This window comes from Chanos chanos, chromosome 7 (genome assembly GCF_902362185.1).
Source record: "Chanos chanos chromosome 7, fChaCha1.1, whole genome shotgun sequence".
Lineage (NCBI taxonomy): Eukaryota > Metazoa > Chordata > Actinopteri > Gonorynchiformes > Chanidae > Chanos > Chanos chanos.
In genome coordinates, this window is record NC_044501.1 from 10,812,102 (window position 1) to 10,834,368 (window position 22,267).

Below are 22,267 nucleotides of genomic sequence, written 5' to 3' on the forward strand. Positions count from 1 at the left end.
CTGTTTCTGTTCTTTTCATTTACAAAGCAATAAACAAATAAATATACTTGAGTTTTCAACTTCAAACATATCACTTCAAAAATAAAACAAAACCAAGACAAACTTTTTCTGAGGGATGCAGTCTTTTTCTGAACTCAGAAAAGACTTACCAGGAAGTTTACCACACTTGTAGCATCTGCTGGCATATGGTATCTGAATGACTAAACTGTTTGGCCAAATCTAACAAAGACACCATACAAAGGGATAAGGGAACGATAATGGAACACTCTTTTCACAAGGCAGTCAGACTTGTTGTGGGGAATAATTCACTATAATCTACCAGTTTAACTCAAACCAGATACCATAGTACACTTTCCGTGTCTTTAACTGCGTGAGTTCCCCAACTACCCAAAAATAACTCAAAATATTATTTACGTGTGTAAACGCGCGTTTCCAGTGGAGACCCGCGTTTGTAGAATGGAGAGAATGCTGACGTACAACAGTATCTCCCCTACAGCCTAAATTAACAGCGAGGATCCCCAACCTGACTTTATGAGCAGGGCTCCCCATCCAGAGGGGCATTTCCCAGGGAAGTGGAGGGAGGTCTGGAAACACCGCTCTGTAGCCCACTGGAGACAGGAGGACCCCACACCAACTCTGTGTTTCTCTCTCTCTCTGTCTCTTTTTCTCTCTCTCTCTCTCTCTCTCTCACACACACACACACACACACACACACACACACACACACACACACTACGACCTACAGCTGTAGTGATACCATTAAGGCGTCACAGTCGGTTATTTTTATGCACGAGGCACACAGATAACTGTAAAAAGAGACATTCTACGCAGACGGAGTGGCGTTTCGCCTCCTAAAGGTTACAGCGTGTGGTTAGACCACCATAGAAGATATGGCTGCTCCCTACCATCCTCCTTTCACCCCTCACTGCGTTTTCTGTCCTCACGTAACACAAAGAAGTGATTTAAAATCGGCCTCTACGAATAAAAGGGGAATCGTTTTGCTCTTTATTAATCTGCGAAAAATGTTTTAGTCACACCACGTTAATTTGCAGTCTTAATGTCACCTTTGCATCAGGCGGCCACTGTAAACCATCATTTGCGGAAAAAAGAGCGTTGCAAACTGCTGACGGAACAGCTGGTCCTGCACCAGCAGGAAGCGCAGTAGTTCATAAAACCAAGACAGGACTGGTGCAAGCATCTCGTTAACACCCCAGGGAACTGCATCGTTCAGCCATAATCATTACGCCAACTCGCATGACAGAACGAAAGAAGCCGGGGATTTCGATCAACATTTCCAACACGTCATTTTTTCTCCATTCCTTGGGCAACGGAATAATGCCAGAATGTTGAGAGATACCTTGTGGTATACGTTAGTGGTGGTTTTAATTGCTTCACACATAAAAAAGTTGTTGTTTCTCTGCTACCGGTGAAAGGTTGTTAACAGTTGCGGGGTTCCCTGAATGCTTCCTGGCCTCCAGATGGGATCACGGTCTAGCTGCTGAGGCCGGGGTTTCTATCGGACACGAACATCTGCGCCTGAATACGGCTGATGAATGAGTACTCAGGCTAAATGGAAAATCTGCGGTAAAGTTGGCAGAGCTGTTTTTCATATAGCGTGCTACAAACTCTACAGACTACAGATCAGACATGCTCTGCTTTTTCATAGTCCACAGGATCAGTGGTTTTATCTATGGACGGTGCAATGCTAGACCAACATCTCTTAAGGTCTGGAATGACTTCCGAGGGCTTGGTATACAGAATCACTGTATTTGTGAAGTAGGACTCATCTCAGTTAGTCACAACTTCAACTTTGACCTTCTCATCTGAACTTCTCCCTTCAGTCTCTCTGAACCCTCTCCTGATTTAACATGTACTGGAAGGTGCATATCCAAGTCCTCGTGATTCTAGATTAGTGTAGGGGTCATGCAGTGGTTGGGACATAAACGAGAACCGGACGTGCGAAATTGAGAGAAAACAAGGTACAAAGTTTTTGGATAACTAGACAGAACAATAAAAAAAAAAAATAACAACATAAATCATCTCTGCTTCTTCCTTCTCCCATAAATCTCTCCTCTTAACCTCTCTCAGTCACTTTAACCTCTCCACTGAATCTCACTCAATTTCTTTTCCCTTTGACCTCTTTTGCCCCCCCACCCCTTCCCATTTGGTCATATAGAATCATGTATTCTGTTTTTCATGTGAGTAATTCAGTGCTGCACCACAGTTTCTCAGTTATAGGGCATAAAGGTTCTAAAATGAACTAATACCATATTGCTCCCGGTACTTACTGGTGTGCGAGCAGCCCTAGAGGTAATATGTTTTTTTCCACACTTCTAACAGGCGAGTTTAAGCATTGTAAATGACACAGATTATGATGATTTATGATCTCAGCGTATGATTTATGCACTGTGATGTTTCCACCACCTTCATATTTAAGTTTTTGTCACAAACTAGGACACGAAAAGAGGGCAGCCCTACCAAATATCGCCATATAAAGATTTTAATATTCCTCATTTAATCTGCACTTTGGAACTACATCTGAAATTTTCTTTCATTTAAACTATGTCTCCGTCTTTACAAGTATTTTGGAACTCATTTGCACTAATATGAAAAGCGTTGTTACAGCGCGTGAAGATGATTGGAACAGATTGGCAGCTATCAGCGGCTTCGCTGAGATATCTGAGTTTTAATGCGTATCAACCACAATTACTTAGAGGCAGTGTCTGTCTCTTCCTATTATGTCATGGTTCTGCCGTAATCTGGAACAGGATTTAAAAGTTGTTGAGGACAATTACGCTGCTTTGCAATTTGTATACTTTCCCTTAGGCTGGACCCAGCTGTTTACAGTGCACCTGAGACCATCCGTCTTACTCCACCGATTTCGTCCAATAGCAGTCTCCATACCCCTTCTGACTCCTCCCCTCAAGAGCTGATTGAAGTTTCATCTCTGGCAGCAATTGCGTTCACATCCACCTATGCGTTCATGGTTTACGGATAGTCAGGGACAGTCTCGTTTAAAGATGTATAACATGTTACCCACGTTCTGTCTGTGGATTATCCTCACACTGACCTGCGGATTAGCAGTGGCAAAGAAACAGGAGTCGTCTTCGTCTCTCGGTAGCATTTTCCGAACGAGGTGCGCGGCAAGGTGCCTGAGTCTGCACAGCACCCGCATCGCATCCTCTCCAAAGCATTTTCAGGTAGACAAAAGTTATTTTTCTGGAAAAGTCTCGCGTTTGCACCACTTAAGTGAAGCAACTGCTCAACGCAGCTGGTGTTTTAAATCATTTTACATTGAATTTTGGAGTTTTGAATGAATGGGCAAACCGAATGAAGGAAGAAAATTATAAATTGGACTGATGATCATTAATTGTTGATTACGCAGAGTCTAAACTTAAACAAATCTATCTGATGGTTAATGTTTACAACAGCTGATCAGTCTTTGCAGCAGCTGAATGTCGTCATATTGCTCAAAACAACTATGATTAAATTCATTCTCGCACTCTTTAACCTCTTTCATGTTCAACTAATTAGAGCTTTCCTTTGCCAAAGGCATCATTCACGTATTTATATAACAGCGTTTCTTAAGCAATCTCACATTACGTGGGCTCCGGGTTGGTCCTTTTTCAACGACTAGCGTTATGTCAGTCCGTCATCTGCTCATTCATTTCCTTACCTCGTCTATCTGCACAGCTGACTTGATTAATACGTGTTTATCAACACTGCTGTATTTATGTCTGGAAATTTTGCGACCAATTATTACCAGATTTAGGCTCAATAGAACAGTTGTGGTTCTCATTAAAAGTTTAATGTTGCTCTTTCGAGTTGTTTGGGTTACATGTACAACTAGGGACTGGGGGTCTGATCCGTAGAACAAGCTGCCTTGTTATTGTGATTACGTTCATACTCATCATGTTTTTTATAGCCATTATCTGGATTTATGTGGTTTACGTGGAGAGACGACTGGCCTTAAAACAAGCGATCAGAGTAATTTTACATTTCCTAGTTTTAGAGGAAGCGAAGAAAGGAGAAATTTATGCAGCTCGGTTTTAACTCATTAAAAATGAAATTATTAAATGAACGGCCCATGTGGTGGTTGTTGATAACGGGAGAAATTGTTTTAGAGACAAAAGTGTGTTCTTATTTTAAAATGCAAAATTTCTATGGCGAGGTTTGGGGTTTTGGGTGGGAACTGTCGATTCTGGTGAGAATAAATAGAATTCTTAGTAAAACCAGGACAGTTCTGTGATATGCTGTTATATGTCATTTGTTCAATGTTTGTACCTCAGCAGTGATGTTTTAATAGGTTTTTAGCCCCAGGTTTGTCAGACTGTATTATTGTCAGTAAGTGTTCTCAGTGTTTGGTCTGTGGGGATCAACCCCCCCCCCCCCCCCCCCAATCCATGTCCCAAAAAGACTCCCATTCAGAGCACTCCTTCAGATCAAATTGAATCATCTCATATCTTCACATTTTCATGTCTGTCTGAATTACTCTGATGGTTTTGTTGCTAGTGTATCGCAGGCAGACATCAACAGACAGTAGAAACCATGCTCTTCTATTCTCTGGTCCACAGTACAAAGCAATTCATTGGGATTCTCAAATGAGCAGTCCACAGCTGAAGATAATATCAAGACTGGCATGTGCCTTGAGACCCAGTACTGTTAGAGCTCTGAAAACACACCACTGTTTTAGTGAGTGAGAGGAGCTCGCAATGTTGAACAACAGTCTGTGTTGAGGAGCAGCTCCTCCTGCTCAAAAGCAGGAGATCATTTAATATCCACATCTTTGATTTTCACCAGGCAGCATTCTGGATGTGCACCATCCAAAACGCCCACTTAATGGTGCTTTTCCAAGGGGAGCTATTTTGCCAGTTAGCCTCTTCCTCAGATTCGAGATGGAAATCAGGCTTTTTTTTTTGGTTTATTTGAAAAGGAGTTCGTTTGAATGAACCATTGTATTGTACGGAGAAACTGGATGAAATGATCAGAGGTTAGCCATTTCGGATGATTAATGCATCTTTGAGATGGCTCCAGAAGATGCCAGAAGTTCTCCGGATTTCTTCACAGTGGATTGTTAGGGATTTGAACAAGCATCACTGTCCGTCTCACTGCATTCAGGCTATTGTGTTTGGATGTGAACAGATGTAGAGAGTGTCTCTGGTTTGTTTGGAGACATGGGCTCCACGGTCTCGCTCAGGGGTTGAAAGGGCACTCGATAATCGCAGTCTTTCAAAGACCAAAGCCGCACTCTGATAGATTTCCAATCAGAAACTGTCGATACCGAATGGTATTGTCTCTCCCGTTACGAAGAGTGGCATGACGCCAACGAATATTGTTAACCTCACGTGGACTAACACTCCGTGTTTTCAGTTCACCCCTGACTGAACTGTGTTGCAGATTGATCTACTATGACTCACGACCCATGGGTTTGTTTTGCCCCTTTGGCCATTGAGTTTAGGGAAACATAACGATGCCAGGATGTAGTTCATGTGATGTTAACGAGGCATGGCACTCACCTTCATGGGGAAAAAAAAATGAGGCAGTCTTAACTCGGCTCTGCTCACAGGGTGCCCCTGTTTGCACGCCGGTTGGAAACGTTCAAATTGCAAAAATGGGGATGACATGAAATGAATAAGACATTTAATGTCTTCATTTATCCAAATAGTGCTGCAAGAAAATGTTCAAAAACCTCAAAAAAAAAAAGATGCCACAGTCTCTCACTGAAGACAAACAGACTGCTGACACGGCTAGCAGAATCCAAAACATATATCTTTGAAATATCGTATTTGTTGAGAGGGTACTTGAGGGTATATTAAACAACAATGTCAAGCACCCTCAAACGTGGAAGATACCGATGGTGCTGAGCTGGAAACCCCCCCCCCCCAAAAAAAACAAACCCCCCCATCCCCCAAAACCCAGGATGTGTATGTTCTCCATGATGTGCTACGGAGAGAAGCGGCATTATGCAAATGAGGCAGATTCTGTGACAGCTCCTGACACGTTGCGTTGGTGCATTCCAAGATCTGCTGTGCAAACACAACGTTGAGTTCCAGGAACTGACATGTGATACTCAACACGCAAATTCCTTAACATAAAATCTTTGTGGGGGGGGGGGGGATCTCAATATTTATGATTCATACTCATGTAATAATCTAAAGCTAATAATTATATATATTACATGTTGTAAATAACTCTCGCTTGTCTTCATGTGGGTAGGTGCCATCGTTATATTACAGCATCTTGGATAGATGCAGTTTGACCACAGTTTTTTTTCTTTTCTTTTTTTATGACCTAAATGCAAATCTTTAATGTTCACGTCCTGACGCTCACATTCTCCTCTTTTCTTTCTCTCCCCTGCAGAATAATGGATCCCTTGGCTGGTGCCAGACTCATAAACAATGTGCAAAGGTAATTTATATCTAAATGATATGGTATTACACCGAAGCTTGACAACAGATCCAACAAATATCTGTCACTTTAAAACATTGGTGTGCTGGTACACCGGACTTAATAGTACCATACATCATTTTAAAAGCTGTGAGTTCAGTTATTGCTTGGGTTCTCTATCATTCTGTGAGGTAGCGCTGGAACAGACAAGAATTCACAATACGGTGTGAGGCAGCCAGTCTCAACTGCGAGGAGAAATAAGAGGGAGGGAGATGAGAGGCCGCGATGCAGCCGCGCGTTTTTTGCAACGTGCAGCGCGCCCGCGTCTTTAACTGCAAGGCAAAACATGCTAATTTCAGTAAGAGAGAGCTCAACCCACTTTCAGTAATGAGGACATTAACATGTTCCAGCAGTTTTTAATTAAATAACAATGCCATGCCCTTAGCACAGAGAGAGAGAGAGAGAGAGAGAGAGGGAGAGAGCGAGCGAGCGAAAGCTGACATTTTGCCGATGCAGATTTTCTACAAGCTTTATGCTGCGCTTTGTTTAAAACTCTAGAGTTTCTCTTTGATGTATAGCCAAAACATTAATCTCATTCTTTCCACTGTATATATTGCCCAATTATTGTTATAATCAGGCCCTTTGTCAGATTTTACAGTTTGTAACGTATTGTTTTAGAGTTAAAAGTACTCAGATTGTATGTGTTACTGTGTCAGCCTTTAACTGTCCACACTCACTGTTCGTTGCATGGAGGGAATCTTTGCCGATGTGTGTGGGGGAACATATGGGTAGCCAGAGCAACACATTTTTCCATGTCAGCCCCAGGGTACGCTCCCAGCATCAACAAAGGGCTTGACCTCCCTCCTATCATCCATGAAAACGTTTGGCCAACTGTTTCCTCAATTTTTACAGGTTTCTCTGGAGAATTTCCTTCCAACCATTAAATAAGAACAATTTCTCTTTTACGAATTCACACAGGCTCTGTTTAAGAGCGCCAGTGTTCCTTTTGTTACGTGGCAAAAGCCTGTTAAAAGCTTTGTTGTCAAGTACTAATGTGGTTAGATTTGTCATTAGACGTATTCCAATCTCTTTTTATTGAGTTAGCCCATTTCTGCAATAAGAAAATTAAAAGCTCCATGTTGGTAATTGGGGATGAATCTGGTTCTTACTAAGCTAATATGTTATGTCCTTAATTTAAATTTGCTTTCATCTTGGCATTACTCATGGGTGGGAATACACTTGAGTTAAACACAAAGCTCTGTTTGAAAAGTGTGTACTTGTGAGTTAGGTCCCCTGTTTTGTATCAGCCATCTGAAATGGAATTACACTGCTGTCTCTATGCAGGTGTACAATGACTTACATGTTGGGAGAACACCCCCCCCCCCCCCCCCCCCCCCCCCCCCCCCCGCCTGACACACACACAGACAAAAATGGTCTTGCCCATGAGTTTTTGATTGAAGAAGGGTTTGTTTGACAGCTTGAGTCATTGAATGCACGTGTATAGCATGCAGCTAACCTTTGATCTTGAGCCATTGTTTACCACCATGCCACCTGAACGTTGTTTGTAGTTGGTTTATGCAAACAATCACGGATACACAAAATTACTGCGGAGTGTTTACAAGTAAGTTCCATGCATAAAAACGCAGTTTTGGAATCCCAAACACAAAGTCGTGCAGATGTTGGACTGCGGCGTGCTTAGAGGCTATGCTAAAGGTGCTCGGCTAAACTCTGTGTGAAGAGATCTTTTGTTCTCACGTTGAAATTTTATCTTTCATGGACATAAAGAGTCATTTTAGAGTGCTACAGTCAGTTACCGTGTTTTGACAGCCCTTAGTGAGCGAGCACTCAGTTGAAGACCTCGTCAGAGTAATTAGCACGTTTGCCGCAGGCCTCGGGTGTAAGTTCGTTTGAGACTATAGAATCGTTTACATTCAGAGACGACAGCCCTTCGGGGTCACTGTCAACATGCACTTGACGGTCATTACACTTCTGCCACAGCATCCTCTTATCACTTCTCGTCTAAACGGTGTGGGACGATTAGCCTAGCGTGACAACACCTTTAGTGCGCTATTTTAATAGCTCTCTGAAGCATTACTGCTCGGAGAATCAGTCCTCGCTCTTGAAAGTCATTAAAAAAAAAAAAAAAAATCAAGAGTGCAAGCAATTACCATTTACTTGGTTCCATTTTTTTAAGTAGTGACCACTCAAAGTGGATGATTCATGGTAAGAAGGTTAGAGGACCTGTTTCTCAACAGTTGGGCCTAAATGGAGCTGGAGGCTCCATTTAAATCTCCAGCAATTTGTCCAAACAGGAATTACAGACAGACAAAGACCTGGGCCTCAGTCCCCTAGGGGCGTTATCTGGGCACGGTATCAAAAAAGCTCAAGAGCGCTTATTGCTACACCCAACTGCGAGCATTATGCGCGGTCAGCACAGACATCCTTCAGGTGATTACCGACGCTCTTTTAAAAAGGGAGGGTTTTTGTTTTCTTTACTCCAATTCGTCTGTCCAGACCAGACAGTTTCGTCGTTTCTGGAAATGACGAAACAGGTCATGTTTCTCCTTCAAGGAAAAGAAAGGAAAGAAATCCTAATAATGAAAAAAAAGAAAGAAAGAAAGAAAGAAAAAAAAAACCACGGGCAGAATCTCCATAATTGACCTTCAGATTTGGGTAGTCCATTTGCATCAGGGACAAAAGCGTTTTTCTTAAGGAGCGGGCACTTACCCAAGGCTCCTTTTCTTTCTTACACTCCATCAGCTCCTCTTAAATAACCTTTATTTCGCGGGGAGGAAAAGGAATGCCTGATTTGTGCTTGAAATGGGGCGGAAAACCAACTGACGCTGGGGTCCAGTAATGACACTGGGCGTGAGAGAGCTTTGCGTAATGGAGTAGAGTAGTTTTGGCAGGAATGTGGAGGCTGCTTCACGATGCTGATCAGCACACTGCTAGACATCAGAACGGCAGTGAGAGGCACGTAGGGGAGGAGTGCACCCTTAGACCAGCCTAGGTTATTAATGGCTAGGATCTATCAGGGGTGGGTGTTTTTTTGTGTGTTTGTGTGTGTGTTCATGTCAAAGTGACTTATAGAGCTATTGTGTGAGAACAAAAGAAAATAGAAGAAGAAGAAGAAGAAGGAGAAGGTTAGATAGATGTAAGTGGGTTTCTGACTGTGGAGTGGGGGTGGGGGTGGGGGGTCTCAGGGCAGGCGATTGTTTTCTATCTAAGAGGTTTATAAATAAAACGGAGCGTTCAGAGATTGCGCCGTGGGTGAACTCCTAATGGCTTTACAGTATATAAGACGGTAATAACTTCTGTTGGAGGTTATGGTGGCGGTACATGAGCTGATCTACCCGGACAGGGTAATGTATTTCAGATGAGAAATAAGGCTCTGTGTGTGTGTGTGTGTGTGTGTGTGTGTGTGTGTTTGAGGTTTTTTCTTTTTTAAACCGTAACAACAGAAAACAAGCACGGAGGCTAAGAGAGGTTGTCAGGGAGCTGGTTATTGACCCCGCGGTCACCACCCTGTCTAACAATTCACAGTGCCTCGCTACACAACCTGTCTCTCTCTCAGGTCTGACTTGTCTTAGTCTAGTAGGAGGTATTGTTCTGAGTGACTCAATTAGCTTATCATAGTGGAAGCTTGTAATAAACCAAGAATGAGACAATACACCCGGGTCATAATTGCTGCGTGATATATTTTGACTGCATTACAGAGAAATACACTCACAAAGTCCAAGTAACCTGTAATTCTCCTATAGTGTTCTCAAAGACTATATATTTTAAATAGAAATTTTCAAATATGTAGTACCAGTGGCAGCTCACAGTTAGGCTTTGATGAATGTGAATGCAGAGCAACACATGGACGTCTCCTGTTAGACTGGGGCGTATCAGAAATGGGAAATAAACGGAGAACGAGCAGGATTTTCTGTCGGTGGCATTGGCTCAGTGGCTGTGTTTAGTGCACACAGGCCTAAGGCTATCACAGTGGGATCTGGCCATTGTGTGCCCCATAAAGCAAGCATCTCAGCGGTCCTTAAACGCTTCTATGCCTCCCTCACATTATTCAGAGTTTCCAACATTCCATCGGCCCTAATGCTCCCGTCTTTAAAAGGTGTGTGTGTATATATATATGTGTGTGTGTGTGTGTGTGTATGAGAGAGCGTGTGTTTATATGTGTGTGCTTTTACTGCAGTCGAAGATAAATGTGTTTCCCACTCTCATTTGGAAACTTTGCCCCAGGATAACCCTCTCAACCCCTCCCCCCCCACCCCCTATTTTTATAGCAGTTTTCTCCTCCGTTTACTCCTTCCTTCCTCTTAAGAAGACCCCTCCCCTTAACCCGCCTCTGATCGATCATATGCCGAGACGACGGGCCGCCTGACTTAGCTTGAATGATTAGATGCCGGGAGGAACTTATTTCTCCGATAACTGACTATCGACGAAAGAGGATTAGATATTTATTCACCGTAAATAAGCGAGTGGTTACACTAAAATATGTAATTTTCACTTCTCACTCGCAGCCTGTTGTAGCGGCGCACAGCGTTTCAGTCTCACTGAGCATTGACCGCTGCCTTTCATTACCGCGTGAAATGGGAAATGTGAATTCCCCTGAGGAGAAGACCAAACTCGCTCATGCAGGACAGATCTTTTAGGGATAAAGGGCATCGCAGGAAGCGAGAGACAAAGAGACACACAGAGAGAGAAACACACACAGAAGAGAGAGAGAGAGAGAGAGAGAGAGAGAGAGAGAGATTGTTTCTTCTGATAGTACTTCCTAATTGGGGGGAGAGAGAAATGAAAGTGTGTTAAATCTTCATTATAAATGCTAATTCTTTACCTTGAAGCATCAGATCTTATCTACAGAGCTGCTATGCTGGTTTGAATGACAGAAACAGTAAGTTTGAACAGTGATAAAGATCCCCAGTTCAACATTCGTCATAACAATAGCGAGACAAGTCTAATATTTTCCCTCTTTGAAGAGAGATTAAACAAAGTTTATACATAATCTAGCTCAACAGTTTTAAAAATGACTTGTCAAAATAACTCAAACCTCTGTCTTCTTCACAGTGTCTTGAACCATGCAAGGAATCCTGGGAGCTGAAGGATGGGTCGTGTCGAGATTTGTGCGAGGTATGACCTATTTCACGAATAATGTTGTTTTTTTTTTTTTTTTTTGCTTTTTGTTTTTTTGCGTGTCCATTGTTGCAGGGGAAACTTTGCTCGATCCAAAATGGATGACCTAGACCCTTGGTTTTCTAAACTCTGCTGCTCGTGAATTGTCTCTGTTTGACACTTTGCGTGTTTACATTTGCATTCATCTGCTGAGTGTACCTTCTATAATCTTCCTTATTTATGATTCCTGCTCCTTATATAGACATTGTTGAGAAATTTTCTCACACAATGCTTAGTCCAGAAGCACGCTGAGGACAAAAGGACAATGGAGTAGTTAGGAAAAAAAAAAAAAAACTCAGACATTGCTCTCTCTCTCTCTCTCTCTCTCTTAGTTTGGAAAATTGTTACTTGGACAAACACGTGTGAAATTGTATTGTAGTGATGTAATAATAATAAAAAAAAAGCTGATCACGTCTAAACAGTATTGTAATGTGGAACACATGCATAATTGGAATTCATTATGTACACATATTGTTGTCATACAGTAACAATTTGTCTTGTTACACACGCATAATTAACCAAACACCCAATGTCTTCTCTGCAGTCACAAAGCTTCTTTACAGGGAAGAAAGTTTCTCGTCAAAACCTCATTTTTTTACTGCAGCAGACGCACTGCAGTCACTGAATTCAAGGTGTAAGCGGAGGTAAAATACAGTTATATAGTCACGGACTGTTGACTGGCGGTGTCCTAGAAAACGACCCCCAAAATTCTGCATCTGGTTGCTTTAGCTGTATTTGTGTGTGACGTGTCTCTCCTCCAGCACGCGTTTCCTAAGAGGCACGGTGAGTGTGTGACGAGCTGCGAGTTCTTGCGTTCGGTGATGGTGGTGAAGCAGGGGGACTGCCCCTCTCCGGAGAGGGCGAGCGGTTTTGCGGCCGCTTGTGTGGAAGGGTGCGAGGAGGACGGGGAATGCTCTACCCAAAAAAAATGTTGCCCCAACGGCTGTGGGCACACCTGCCAATCTCCAAAAAACCTTTACAGAGGTATTACCGCACGATAAGCAACGACTCTTTAGGGGTTATGGGTAGAAATTGCTGGTTAACGTTGAAAGATTGATTAGCTCCCGACGCTCTGCATGTAAGGAGATATCAGTATTTTCAATGGCTAGCTCTCAATATGTAGGGAATTGAATGATTATTATTTTTGGGTGTTGCTGAGTTTTCTTTTTTTGTGATTTTTGGTGATTATAACTAGATTTCTGTCTCTGTAATAATTCATAGGAGCGGAGCGACTTTGTAGCTGTTGGATTTCTCAGCGTCTTGGCTCTGCGTACGTCTGTGCAAAAAGAACGATAATGATAATAAGGTCCTTGTTTTGTTTTTTTTTTGTTTCTCCTCAGGTGCTCCTCTGAAGCCAAGGAAGGAGCTTATCTTCGAGGAGCTGCCGTCGGGGCAGTTGGAGGTGCGCTGGTCCTCCAAGTTCAACGTGTCTGCGGAGCCGGTCCTGAACGTTCTGCAGAGGAGGTGGAACTACGGAATCCACCCCAGCGAAGACGGAGCCACCGACTGGCAGGTGGTGGCACAGGTGAGAGGTCGTGTTTTTTTTGTGTGTGTGTGTGTGTGTGGGCGCGCGTGAGTGTGTGAGTGGTTTAGGTCTTTAGGTCCTTGTTATAGTGTGTGGACCTCATGTCCCCATGAGACTGTAAATGTCTGACAAAAATCTAACGGTGTGGGGACTTTTTGCTGGTCCCCAGCAGGAAAAGTTCTCGTTAAACTATGCTTATTATTGTTAAAACAAGTGGCAAAATGTCTCTGATGCTTGTGGTTAGGGTTCTTAGTCTTTAGTTACAGTGTAATATATCTATTGGAAATATCCAGTATGATGAATGGCAAACATCTGTGTGTCTGTATATCTGTGCATGCATGTGTGTGTGTCTGTGTGTGTGTGTTTCAAACTGGACTTTCACATCCATCTTTCAGTCATTTATGCACACGCTGCCTCGCACACACACACACACGCATACCCGTTGCTTCCCATTATGCTGATGTTGATCAGTGGTCTAATTGAATGTTTTTCAGACCACAGAAGAGCGGGTCCGATTGACTGATATCCGGCCGGGTCGCTGGTACCAGTTTCGCGTGGCTGCAGTCAATGTGCATGGTACCAGAGGCTATACAACTCCCAGCAGACACTTCCGTTCCTCTAAAGGTCAGTTGGAGGGGGGAGTGAGAGAGAGAGAGAGAGAGAGAGAGACAGACAGACAGAGAGACAGAGAGAAAGAGAATAAGCTAAGTAGTCTGTTTTTTATGCTATTTGTTCCAAGTTTAAAGGCTCACCCTGTTTTTATCCAAACCTCTCATGTCATGTAGCCTTCACAATGTTTACTGCATTGCACTCAGACCATCCTAATCATCAGTCTTTGACCTCATGATAAAACTCAGAGGCCATTTAGGTTCTCTAGTGACTGATGCTAATCTTTCTTCCATTCCCCATCAGATCCTGCTCCTCCCCCAGTCCCTACTGACCTTAAGGTCAGTGACATGACCTTTGGCTCAGACCAAGCAGTATCTGTGCGCCTGAGCTGGAGCCTGCCGGTGGACCCAGATATCCCCGTGCACCACTTCAAACTGTCCTGGACCTGGGCCACGGGTGGAGGTCCCGGTGGGCCGCCCAAGATGAAGAGGAGGAAGACTGCCAACGGGGTAATTCACGTCCCCCCTGTGTCTCCCCTTTCCCCTCTAAATGACACGTTGGCGTGTTTTGACCCCCCCCCCCCCCCCACCTCATTCCTGGCCCCCTCCTCCAACGGGGGAAACTCGACGCGTAGAAGACAGACCCTTTTCGTTCGGCAAGCCGCAACAAATTAAACATCCCAGTGTATGAAGGGAAAAGACAAACAAGCTGAGATCTGGGCTTTGATCGCTCAAAAGACCTAAAGCCAGTGCTCAAAGTCGCCGAATCGGGGTGGTAGCATTGCATCACTACTCTTGGACGACCAAAGCGATTTTGTTGCCAGACCCAAAAAATGGCATATCAATTATAGTTTGCTTTCAGAGAAGGAATTATTTTTATTGAGTGAAAATTGTTTTTCTTTACATGAGATCATATTTTAGATCTGTTTTAACCTCTGTTAATTTATACGGATGACAGCAGTGTTTCATTTTGTGTATCTGTTTTGTCGAGTGCTCCGTCTTGGACAATGTGATGTAAAGCAGCAATTCTTGAGGAGTTTTTGTAAGAAGTGGGTTGTATTGTAGCCACAGTACACTCTGCTATATGTCCTACGCTGTTTCAATTTCAGATGTTACTGTAGCGTTGACTGAAAGCATTAGCTGGATGGAAAATGAACTAAATCCAGTAGAAGTGTCAGTAGAAATCCTATGTATAGTCTTTTATCAGCTGAAGATTTGTGCGTGCTTTGTTGGTGGGGTGAGTGAAAAAACATTTAATGGCCTTTTGTTGTTGCGTGTAGGACTCAAACACAGCCGATCTGGATGGCCTTCGGGAAGACAGAAGCTACACTGTAGAGCTCCAGGCGGTTTCATACTGGGGCCAGGTCCCAGTAAAGAGCCCCAAGGCCACCCTCCGCTTCACGACCCGTCGCCCTGAACGCAGTACGACATTCCACTTTCCGCCAGTGTTTTTGTTTTCCTTTTCTTTATCACCATATTCCATGCCGTTCCAGTTCTTTGAGATAGAATATGATGGACGTTATCAAGATTGAGATTTTTTTTTTTTTAGTCAGTGTTTTCTTACACCTTCATTTCACGGGCTAAAACTTGGAGTTCGCCTATTTGTGCTATAATAGTTGTTTAATGATATTTTGCCTGTGTTATAAAATTTGAACCAGAGTTTGAACCGACCGCTGCTACAGTAGATGTGAAACCCCCATCAGATATACTGGACGTGGGGACACCCTTCTATCAAGACCGACAGCTGCAGGTCCGAGTGTACTGGAAGAAAAGAGGTATGACGGGAGGAGATAGTTTGGCTCTTTCAAAAGCGAGAGTCATTGGAAAATTTGGGATGAACGCTTTGGATCTCTTAGGGATTATGTAAACAAGCTGCGTATCATAAATGTGAAGACGCAGGCTTACGTTTAAGGCAATGTAGAACAATAGCTCGTTGTGAAAAGCTGGTTAGGGGGGAAAGAAAAAACCCAAACTGCGATCTTGCTCATGTTGTAACATGATGGATTTAGACGCGTCTCCGGCGTACGTGAGGCGGCTACAGTTCATGCTTATCTTCCCTGCAGTTTTCTGAATGGTTTGCTTTTTCTGAACGGGTGGACTACTAAGTCAGTTAAAGTCTAGATGCTGATGCTGTGTGGTAAAAAAAACCCCAAAAACATTAAAACTGACAACAATCTCTTGATTATAGAATAGCTTTTGATTTTTTTTTTTTTTTTTTTTTTGCCAGGTTAGGATAAATAGCTTACAGAGCTGTAATTTTCAATTCATATTGGTCAGGAATTGAATCAGCCCATTTTTGAAATCCATCCAGTAATCTCTCTAATGGATGTTGGACTGTTTTAAAAAGAAACGCCATTCTTAGCTAACAGGTGCATTATCAAGATTGCTTTTCCTACTGTGCCATCAAAATCAAGTGCTAAGTCTTAAAAATGTTCTGCGGACAATATAGAGGCAACTCTCTGGGGGAAAACTGGGTTTTTCAGATAGATGATGTGTTCTAACTACTTCTAGGTAATGGCTTGCAGTGACTAGCAAAGGCTGTATAGTAAAGTATTGTTTCTCATCAGAAAATGATCACTTGTTCCTTGAGAAAATGATCTGTTATGCTTTCCACAACAGAGCTGAAATCAGTTCGGTTAATCAGATAGTATATTGTCTCTCGTAGATCCAACTGTTAGTCGCTATCGCGTCCTGTGGTCGCCAGAGTACTGCAGTCACAATGGTAGCAGAACCATGGAGAAAGTTATTACTCAGGTACTGGAGCTTGGTCTCTTTTGTGATTATCACACATCTAAATAAAGGCTTTATATCATCACATTATTAAATATGGAGCCGTATCCATGTTCACATACAACCTATTCCCCTTGCATATACAACGAAGTTTCCTTTAATTAATTCTTTTGTTACCTCAAGGATGTGTCCGAAGGAGTACCAAACCACACACTCCCCTTTTACCTAACCAAGTTTTTTGAAAAAAGTACAATTTTAGACCCCGAAATACAATTGGAAGGCTTCACCTAGCACAAACAAATGACTCTTACATGTGCTTACAGATCAACTGACGAGATTTCAGTTAATGTAGTTATGCTAATGTCTGTTATTTGCACACAACTCAGCTCCACAAGAATTCTTCAAAGCATCATCTTTATCTTAGAAAAAAAGGGCATGAGTTTAACTTCTAAAGGATAGTGGGGAAAAAAACAGGTTTATTGGAGAGCACGGCTGAAGTCGTTCCGTGTGTGCACTGATAACTGTGTTGCCGGGGTATTTTCCGTTGGCAGGAGAATTACGCCAGCCTGTCTGCTCTCCAGTTCTCCTGTAAGTACAAGGTCGTGATCCAACCAGTCGGAGTGAAGGGCCAAGTTCAGGCAGAGAGCACCACCTTCTACACCCCTTCTTGTGCCACCATCCGTAGCAAGAGCTCCAAACCCATGGTCTGTCCTGGGGATATAGGTGAGTGTCTTAAGCTGTGCACTGCGGGAGTGACAGAAATGAAAGAGATGACGATTTCATTCACTGAAGTCTCTGGGTTTACTCAAGTCGTAATAGTGACAATAAGACTATTTTTTTTTACCACACCGTAGTAAGAAAGTGAGCAGTTTCTTTTTCAGTGAGTTTGAAAACACCCCCTTTAAACAACACATATAACAGACACAGGCTAAATTTTGGAAACTAACGTGCTCTGAATCCTAAGGTGGTTTCTTTCCCCCTCTTTTTCAGCACTACCCTCTGCTAAGGTACTGGCCAAGCCAGAGAACCTTACGGCGTCATTTTCCGTCCACAAGGGCAACGTCACTGGACTCTTTTCCTGGGATGTTTCCATGCCACACCCACTCCAGCAGGTCACAGGCTTTCAGGTCACGTGGACAGAGGTCAAAACAGAGGGCCGCAAGAACATTCTGCCCAACAGTCTGATCTCCCAGTCTCAGATTCTACCTCCAGTAAGTCTCCCAGTACTGTAGGCTTTTACTGAATCCTGTAGGACTGGATGTCACAGTTCTAGAAAGAGCTCTGCCTTAAACCAAGGTTTTATCGTCAGAGTAAATCTCCTGAGAGTATCAGATCATCATGTTGGATCCAGATATTAGAGGGATTCCAAGAACTGACTCAAACAAATTTCTAAGCAGGACATATATCCAGAAATTTGGCACGGATTCTCTCTCACTGGTCCATTTGCAATATCCACTGTCTGAACTTACTTAGATGCAGAAACTCTCTCTTTCTCAACAGCTAGCTGAAAGCTTTTGGTTTGCGTTTTCTGTCTAAATTTCTTCGCTCTTCACTCTTCCCGTCAGGACCGTAATGTCGTGGCAGTGTCTGGGCTGCAGCTGGCTTCTCTCTACAGACTGGAGGTCCAGGTCATTACTACAAGAGGCCAAGGTCCTGCTGCCTCCAGAACCTTCCAGACACCAGGACATGCCAAGCCAACCCTGCAGTACCGTAAGTGACTGACCTCTCCATTCCTAATCCATCTTGTTCAAACTGAAACTTCAAGAAGCGTTAGGATCAGTTCATGAAATGGCACACGTGCAAGAACATCATTGCTTTCAGCTGTGTGGTAGAAGTGCAGACACAAAGTTAAAATAATAGTAACAATGAAAAAAAAAGAGATTTTTTGCTAGACTTAAGATTTTCTCATGTCAAAGTGACTTGGATATGATTTCTTGTTGAGGTAGTGCTGTTACTTATTCCTACTCATGTGTAATTTCTTCAGCATTATTTTAATATTGCTTGCAGGACCCAGACTGAAAAAGCATCATCTAAGGGCAGTGGTGGAAAGGCATTGAAAACCCACACTGAACCGACCACGCCCAGGCCCAGCTCCTCGGGAGGACGAGAGAACCAAAGAAAAATCCAGAAGAAAGACAGAGGAATCTCCTGAGATCTGGGAACACCTGGCCTCTAATTAGACCCTCTCTCTTTGAAAAGATCAGTCAACTTGGAACTGTTTGGATATGTGATGACCCAGAACTCCACCCCCCCCCCCCCACCGCCATCCCCCTCCCCCCCTTGTCATTGTCACTGATTTCACACAATGACAAGGAAGAATATTTAATGTAAGGACACTTAGTAAATATAGGCTGATTGATTGAGTGACTGTTTGTTTTATTGCCAGAAGACTTAAGAGCAATTCAGTGCTAACCTTGCACGCATCAAGCAGTGAAACCGAGGAAATCTAAATGTCAACGTTGTTACAATAGCACTTACCTACAGAACCTATTCACCTGCTTCATCTTGACCCAGCGTACCAACAGTAAAGAGAGTTACAAACCAAGAGTTGCATGTTATAAAAATAAATTGCCTGGAAATGTGAATAAAATGTGACTGTAATTGGTTTTTATGCATGTGCTATCACGGTGTGCTGTTGGCATGACACATTACTGTTTGCTACCACTTGTTTTCTACAATCAACAAAAGATTAACTCCGTTAAATGATTGGCATTTCATGTGGTTTACTGATTATTTCTCACAATTGCCATTTTAGTCTGAAGTGGATTGAGTCTTTTATGTTCTTAATATGCTGTAGAAATACTTGGTGCAATTCTGTTATGTAATTCTTGTACATACTATATGTCTTTATTTATTTTCTGTATGCTACACAGTGTAATGTGGATTTATAATAGTGCAAGCGTGTATGTGTACATGTGTGCGTAATTGTGTGCAGTGTAAGCGTGTTAACTCTCCAACATTACCCGTTCAAGGAAAAAAAAAAAAAAGACTACACCAGACAAAGAGATTTTGTACAAAAGAGATTTGTAAATTCCATGTTTAAAAAGAAGTGTAATGTACATATTTTTTATTATTAAAACAGTCCTTACACCCTGTTTTTCCTTTAGAAGATGCGTCAGAGTGATTTGTTATAGCAGTCTATTTCTTTCACTGCCACTGTGTTTTGAGTTACTGCCTTTGAATTATTTTTTGCAGATGTTAAGTGTTCTCTGAAAAGAACGCGCTTTCACACTTGATCACACAAACACAATCAAAAACACACATATTCAGTCATTCTGCATAATGAAGTTATATTTCATTTCTCAGCACTTTGATGCTAATGTCAGGTAATGTTAATACATGCAGACTGCATGAGGGAGATTTCGCTGGAGTGACTCGTTTGGTTACGCTGTTACTGTTTTTAATGTTTGTTAAGTTGGTGTGCAAACACAAGACTCATGATGCTCAAATCTCTTGGGGACAGATGCAGCTCAACAAACACACCACCGCCAGGCAACTCTGTCTCCATGACAGCTCTTCTCCATCATTAGCTATTAGCATTCGGTTCCACATCTGGGCCTGCCTTAATGTCTCAGCAGTAGTGTGATCAAATACGGTCTTGACTGTGGGTTTCTCCGCGTCTGCTAATTCATTAGCTTTAGGCTCCCTGTGTGTGAGTGTGAGTGTGTTTGTGAGTGTGTGTGTGTGTGTGTGTGTGTGTGTGCATATTTGATACTGTCCCTTACTCCCTTAGGTCTTTACCCTCTACTTAACATTTAACTAGAAACTACACAGAAAAACAGAAAGGGACCTTTCTATGTAAGATCATAGACTATATACATACAAGCACACACCACACACACACACATATATATATATACAGTGTATATATATGTTTGTATGTATGTATGCATGGGGGGGTGTATGTGCTGTTGAGTACAGTGTACAGAAGATGAGCCCGGGGCAGAGTATTTGATACATATTCACTATTGCACATCCACACAGTTGGAAAACATATATGAGATACGGCATGTGGTATGTGTACATTGTAAAAGTCTGGATTCCATATGCTGTTTCCGCTGTGTGTGTGTGTATCTTGATACTTTAAATGATCTTTTCTTCATGGTGCATTGTAAAAAAAAACGTCTCGACTTTTCTCTTAGATCACTGCTTTATGCCCCTGCAAGAAAGCGTGTCAGAAGAACAGCCCCTTAATACTGTGTTCACACCAATTATACAAGACCGTCTCCTTTACTGACAGTCCTGTCTATAGCAACAAAAGTGTAAGTCAAAAGATTTATTTTTACAATGGTAAATTACATCGCATGGCATCTGCTTGCTGGTGGCCCCACCCAGAGATTGACTGTGTAGCGAGTACATTAGGGGGAAGAATGGTGTTGTCAGGAGTGTTCGCCTAGTGTTTGCATCCCTGCTGAAGTGCTAAAGCTTGGCTCGGGATTTATGAGTGCTTCAGGACTCCGGTGGCCCGGGAGAGGGGGCGTGGGGGGGGGGGCTGATCCACCACTTGCAGGAACACGTTTATGGTACTCAGGAGAGAAAGGGAAAGAGGGAGAGAAAGGCTAGAGGAAATAGATGGGGTGAGAAAGTGTGAGCAGATGTGATATACATCAAAATAACTTCGCGCTGTTCGGCCGGTCAGAGAAGGAAACGGTGTCCATGACGACGGGATTCACAGTAAGACTGACACCCGCCAAGACACGCTATCAAAAATGTCCACAACTTGCCGTAATCAAAGCTTTAATTCATTTCTCTCATATACAACGTTTAACATGACTCTTGTTAAGCGCATTGGCAGCTTCGAGAGACTAAAATCTTTACAAAGGAAGTTTTGTGAATTTCATACGATGTTTTTTTTTTTTTTTCAGCCAAAGAGCAAAGTGTTTTGATGTCCCCTGCTGAACCTCCCTTCAGTCCCCGTCGAGTAATCACGCCATACACAGATATTGTTTTTATTAAAACATGAAAACTCGTGCGGGTTGGGAGGAATTTTATTTAAACCAGTCTCTTGTGTGAGAGCTTCAAAAGCCTCCTCTGACATGTTTTCGCGAGTGTCCGTGTGAAAAGAACAATCAAAAGAAGGGGACTGGAACCGAGGGCCACACTGACTGCACCGCACTCGTGATGCCGAAGATGGGAACCAAGCTTTATTGTATGTTTGTTAGCAAAGTCCTCCTTTTGATTACTCAATAGTTACAATACACATGCAACATCTGTTATGTACACGACAAGCTAGCCTGTACGTATGCCTGTGTGTGTGTGTGTGTGTGTGTGTGTTTTGACCGAATTTCCATAGTCCTAACCAAGAGAAGGAGTCAGTATTCTTATTACTCCATTGCTTGTGCTTAGGGAAATATCAGTTATTACATCTTCTGTTCCAGTGGAAAAAAAAAATGGCGTCATTTGCATCTAAATACTCATGAATATGGAATTCTGTGCACCTACTTCAAAGAACATTGTGTGTGTGTGTGTTTTCTGCCTGTGGTGACATGAAAGATACAATGCCTGGCTACAACACACAAAATCAGGTTATTTAGAATTGCAGACGCCAAAGACTGGACACAGGCTCTGAACTTTAAACAGTGCATATTGATTAATTTTCAGAGCACACATGTTCTCAGCAGCAATCCAAATGCCAAGTTTCCAAGTTTCAATTTATTCCACGAATGGTTTACGATATGGTTCCCCGCCTATCCTATGACACTATTGAGCACAGCTCTCTAAACTATAATGAACGAACATTTCAGTTACAAAACAGAATGAGTGTGTGTTTGTGTGCGTGTGTGAGCGTGTGTTTTTGTATTCCTGTCTCCTAAACTCCTATATTTCTGTCTCCTATACTGTT

The 22,267-nt window shown here is 42.7% G+C and overlaps 1 protein-coding gene across 1 annotated transcript; it reads left to right on the top strand.

Annotated features, from left to right (window-relative positions):
* The first annotated feature begins 3,020 nt into the window (after positions 1–3,020).
* Positions 3,021–18,482, top strand: anos1a (anosmin 1a). Its single transcript, XM_030778954.1, has 14 exons — positions 3,021–3,200; positions 6,361–6,408; positions 11,458–11,520; positions 12,324–12,546; positions 12,903–13,087; positions 13,582–13,711; positions 14,000–14,205; positions 14,976–15,117; positions 15,354–15,470; positions 16,361–16,449; positions 16,977–17,148; positions 17,416–17,636; positions 17,991–18,135; positions 18,433–18,482. The coding sequence occupies exons 1-14, from the start codon at positions 3,021–3,023 to the stop codon at positions 18,480–18,482; spliced, it is 1,971 nt and encodes a 656-aa protein (XP_030634814.1).
* The last annotated feature ends 3,785 nt before the right edge of the window (positions 18,483–22,267 follow it).

Excerpts from the sequence above, each read along its gene's own strand:
- anos1a (XM_030778954.1), top strand. The coding sequence starts at position 3,021 with ATGTATAACATGTTACCCACGTTCTGTCTGTGGATTATCCTCACACTG. Across the intron at positions 13,712-13,999 it reads ACACTTCCGTTCCTCTAAAG|ATCCTGCTCCTCCCCCAGTC; the intron begins GTCAGTTGGAGG and ends ATTCCCCATCAG. Across the intron at positions 16,450-16,976 it reads TGGAGAAAGTTATTACTCAG|GAGAATTACGCCAGCCTGTC; the intron begins GTACTGGAGCTT and ends TTCCGTTGGCAG.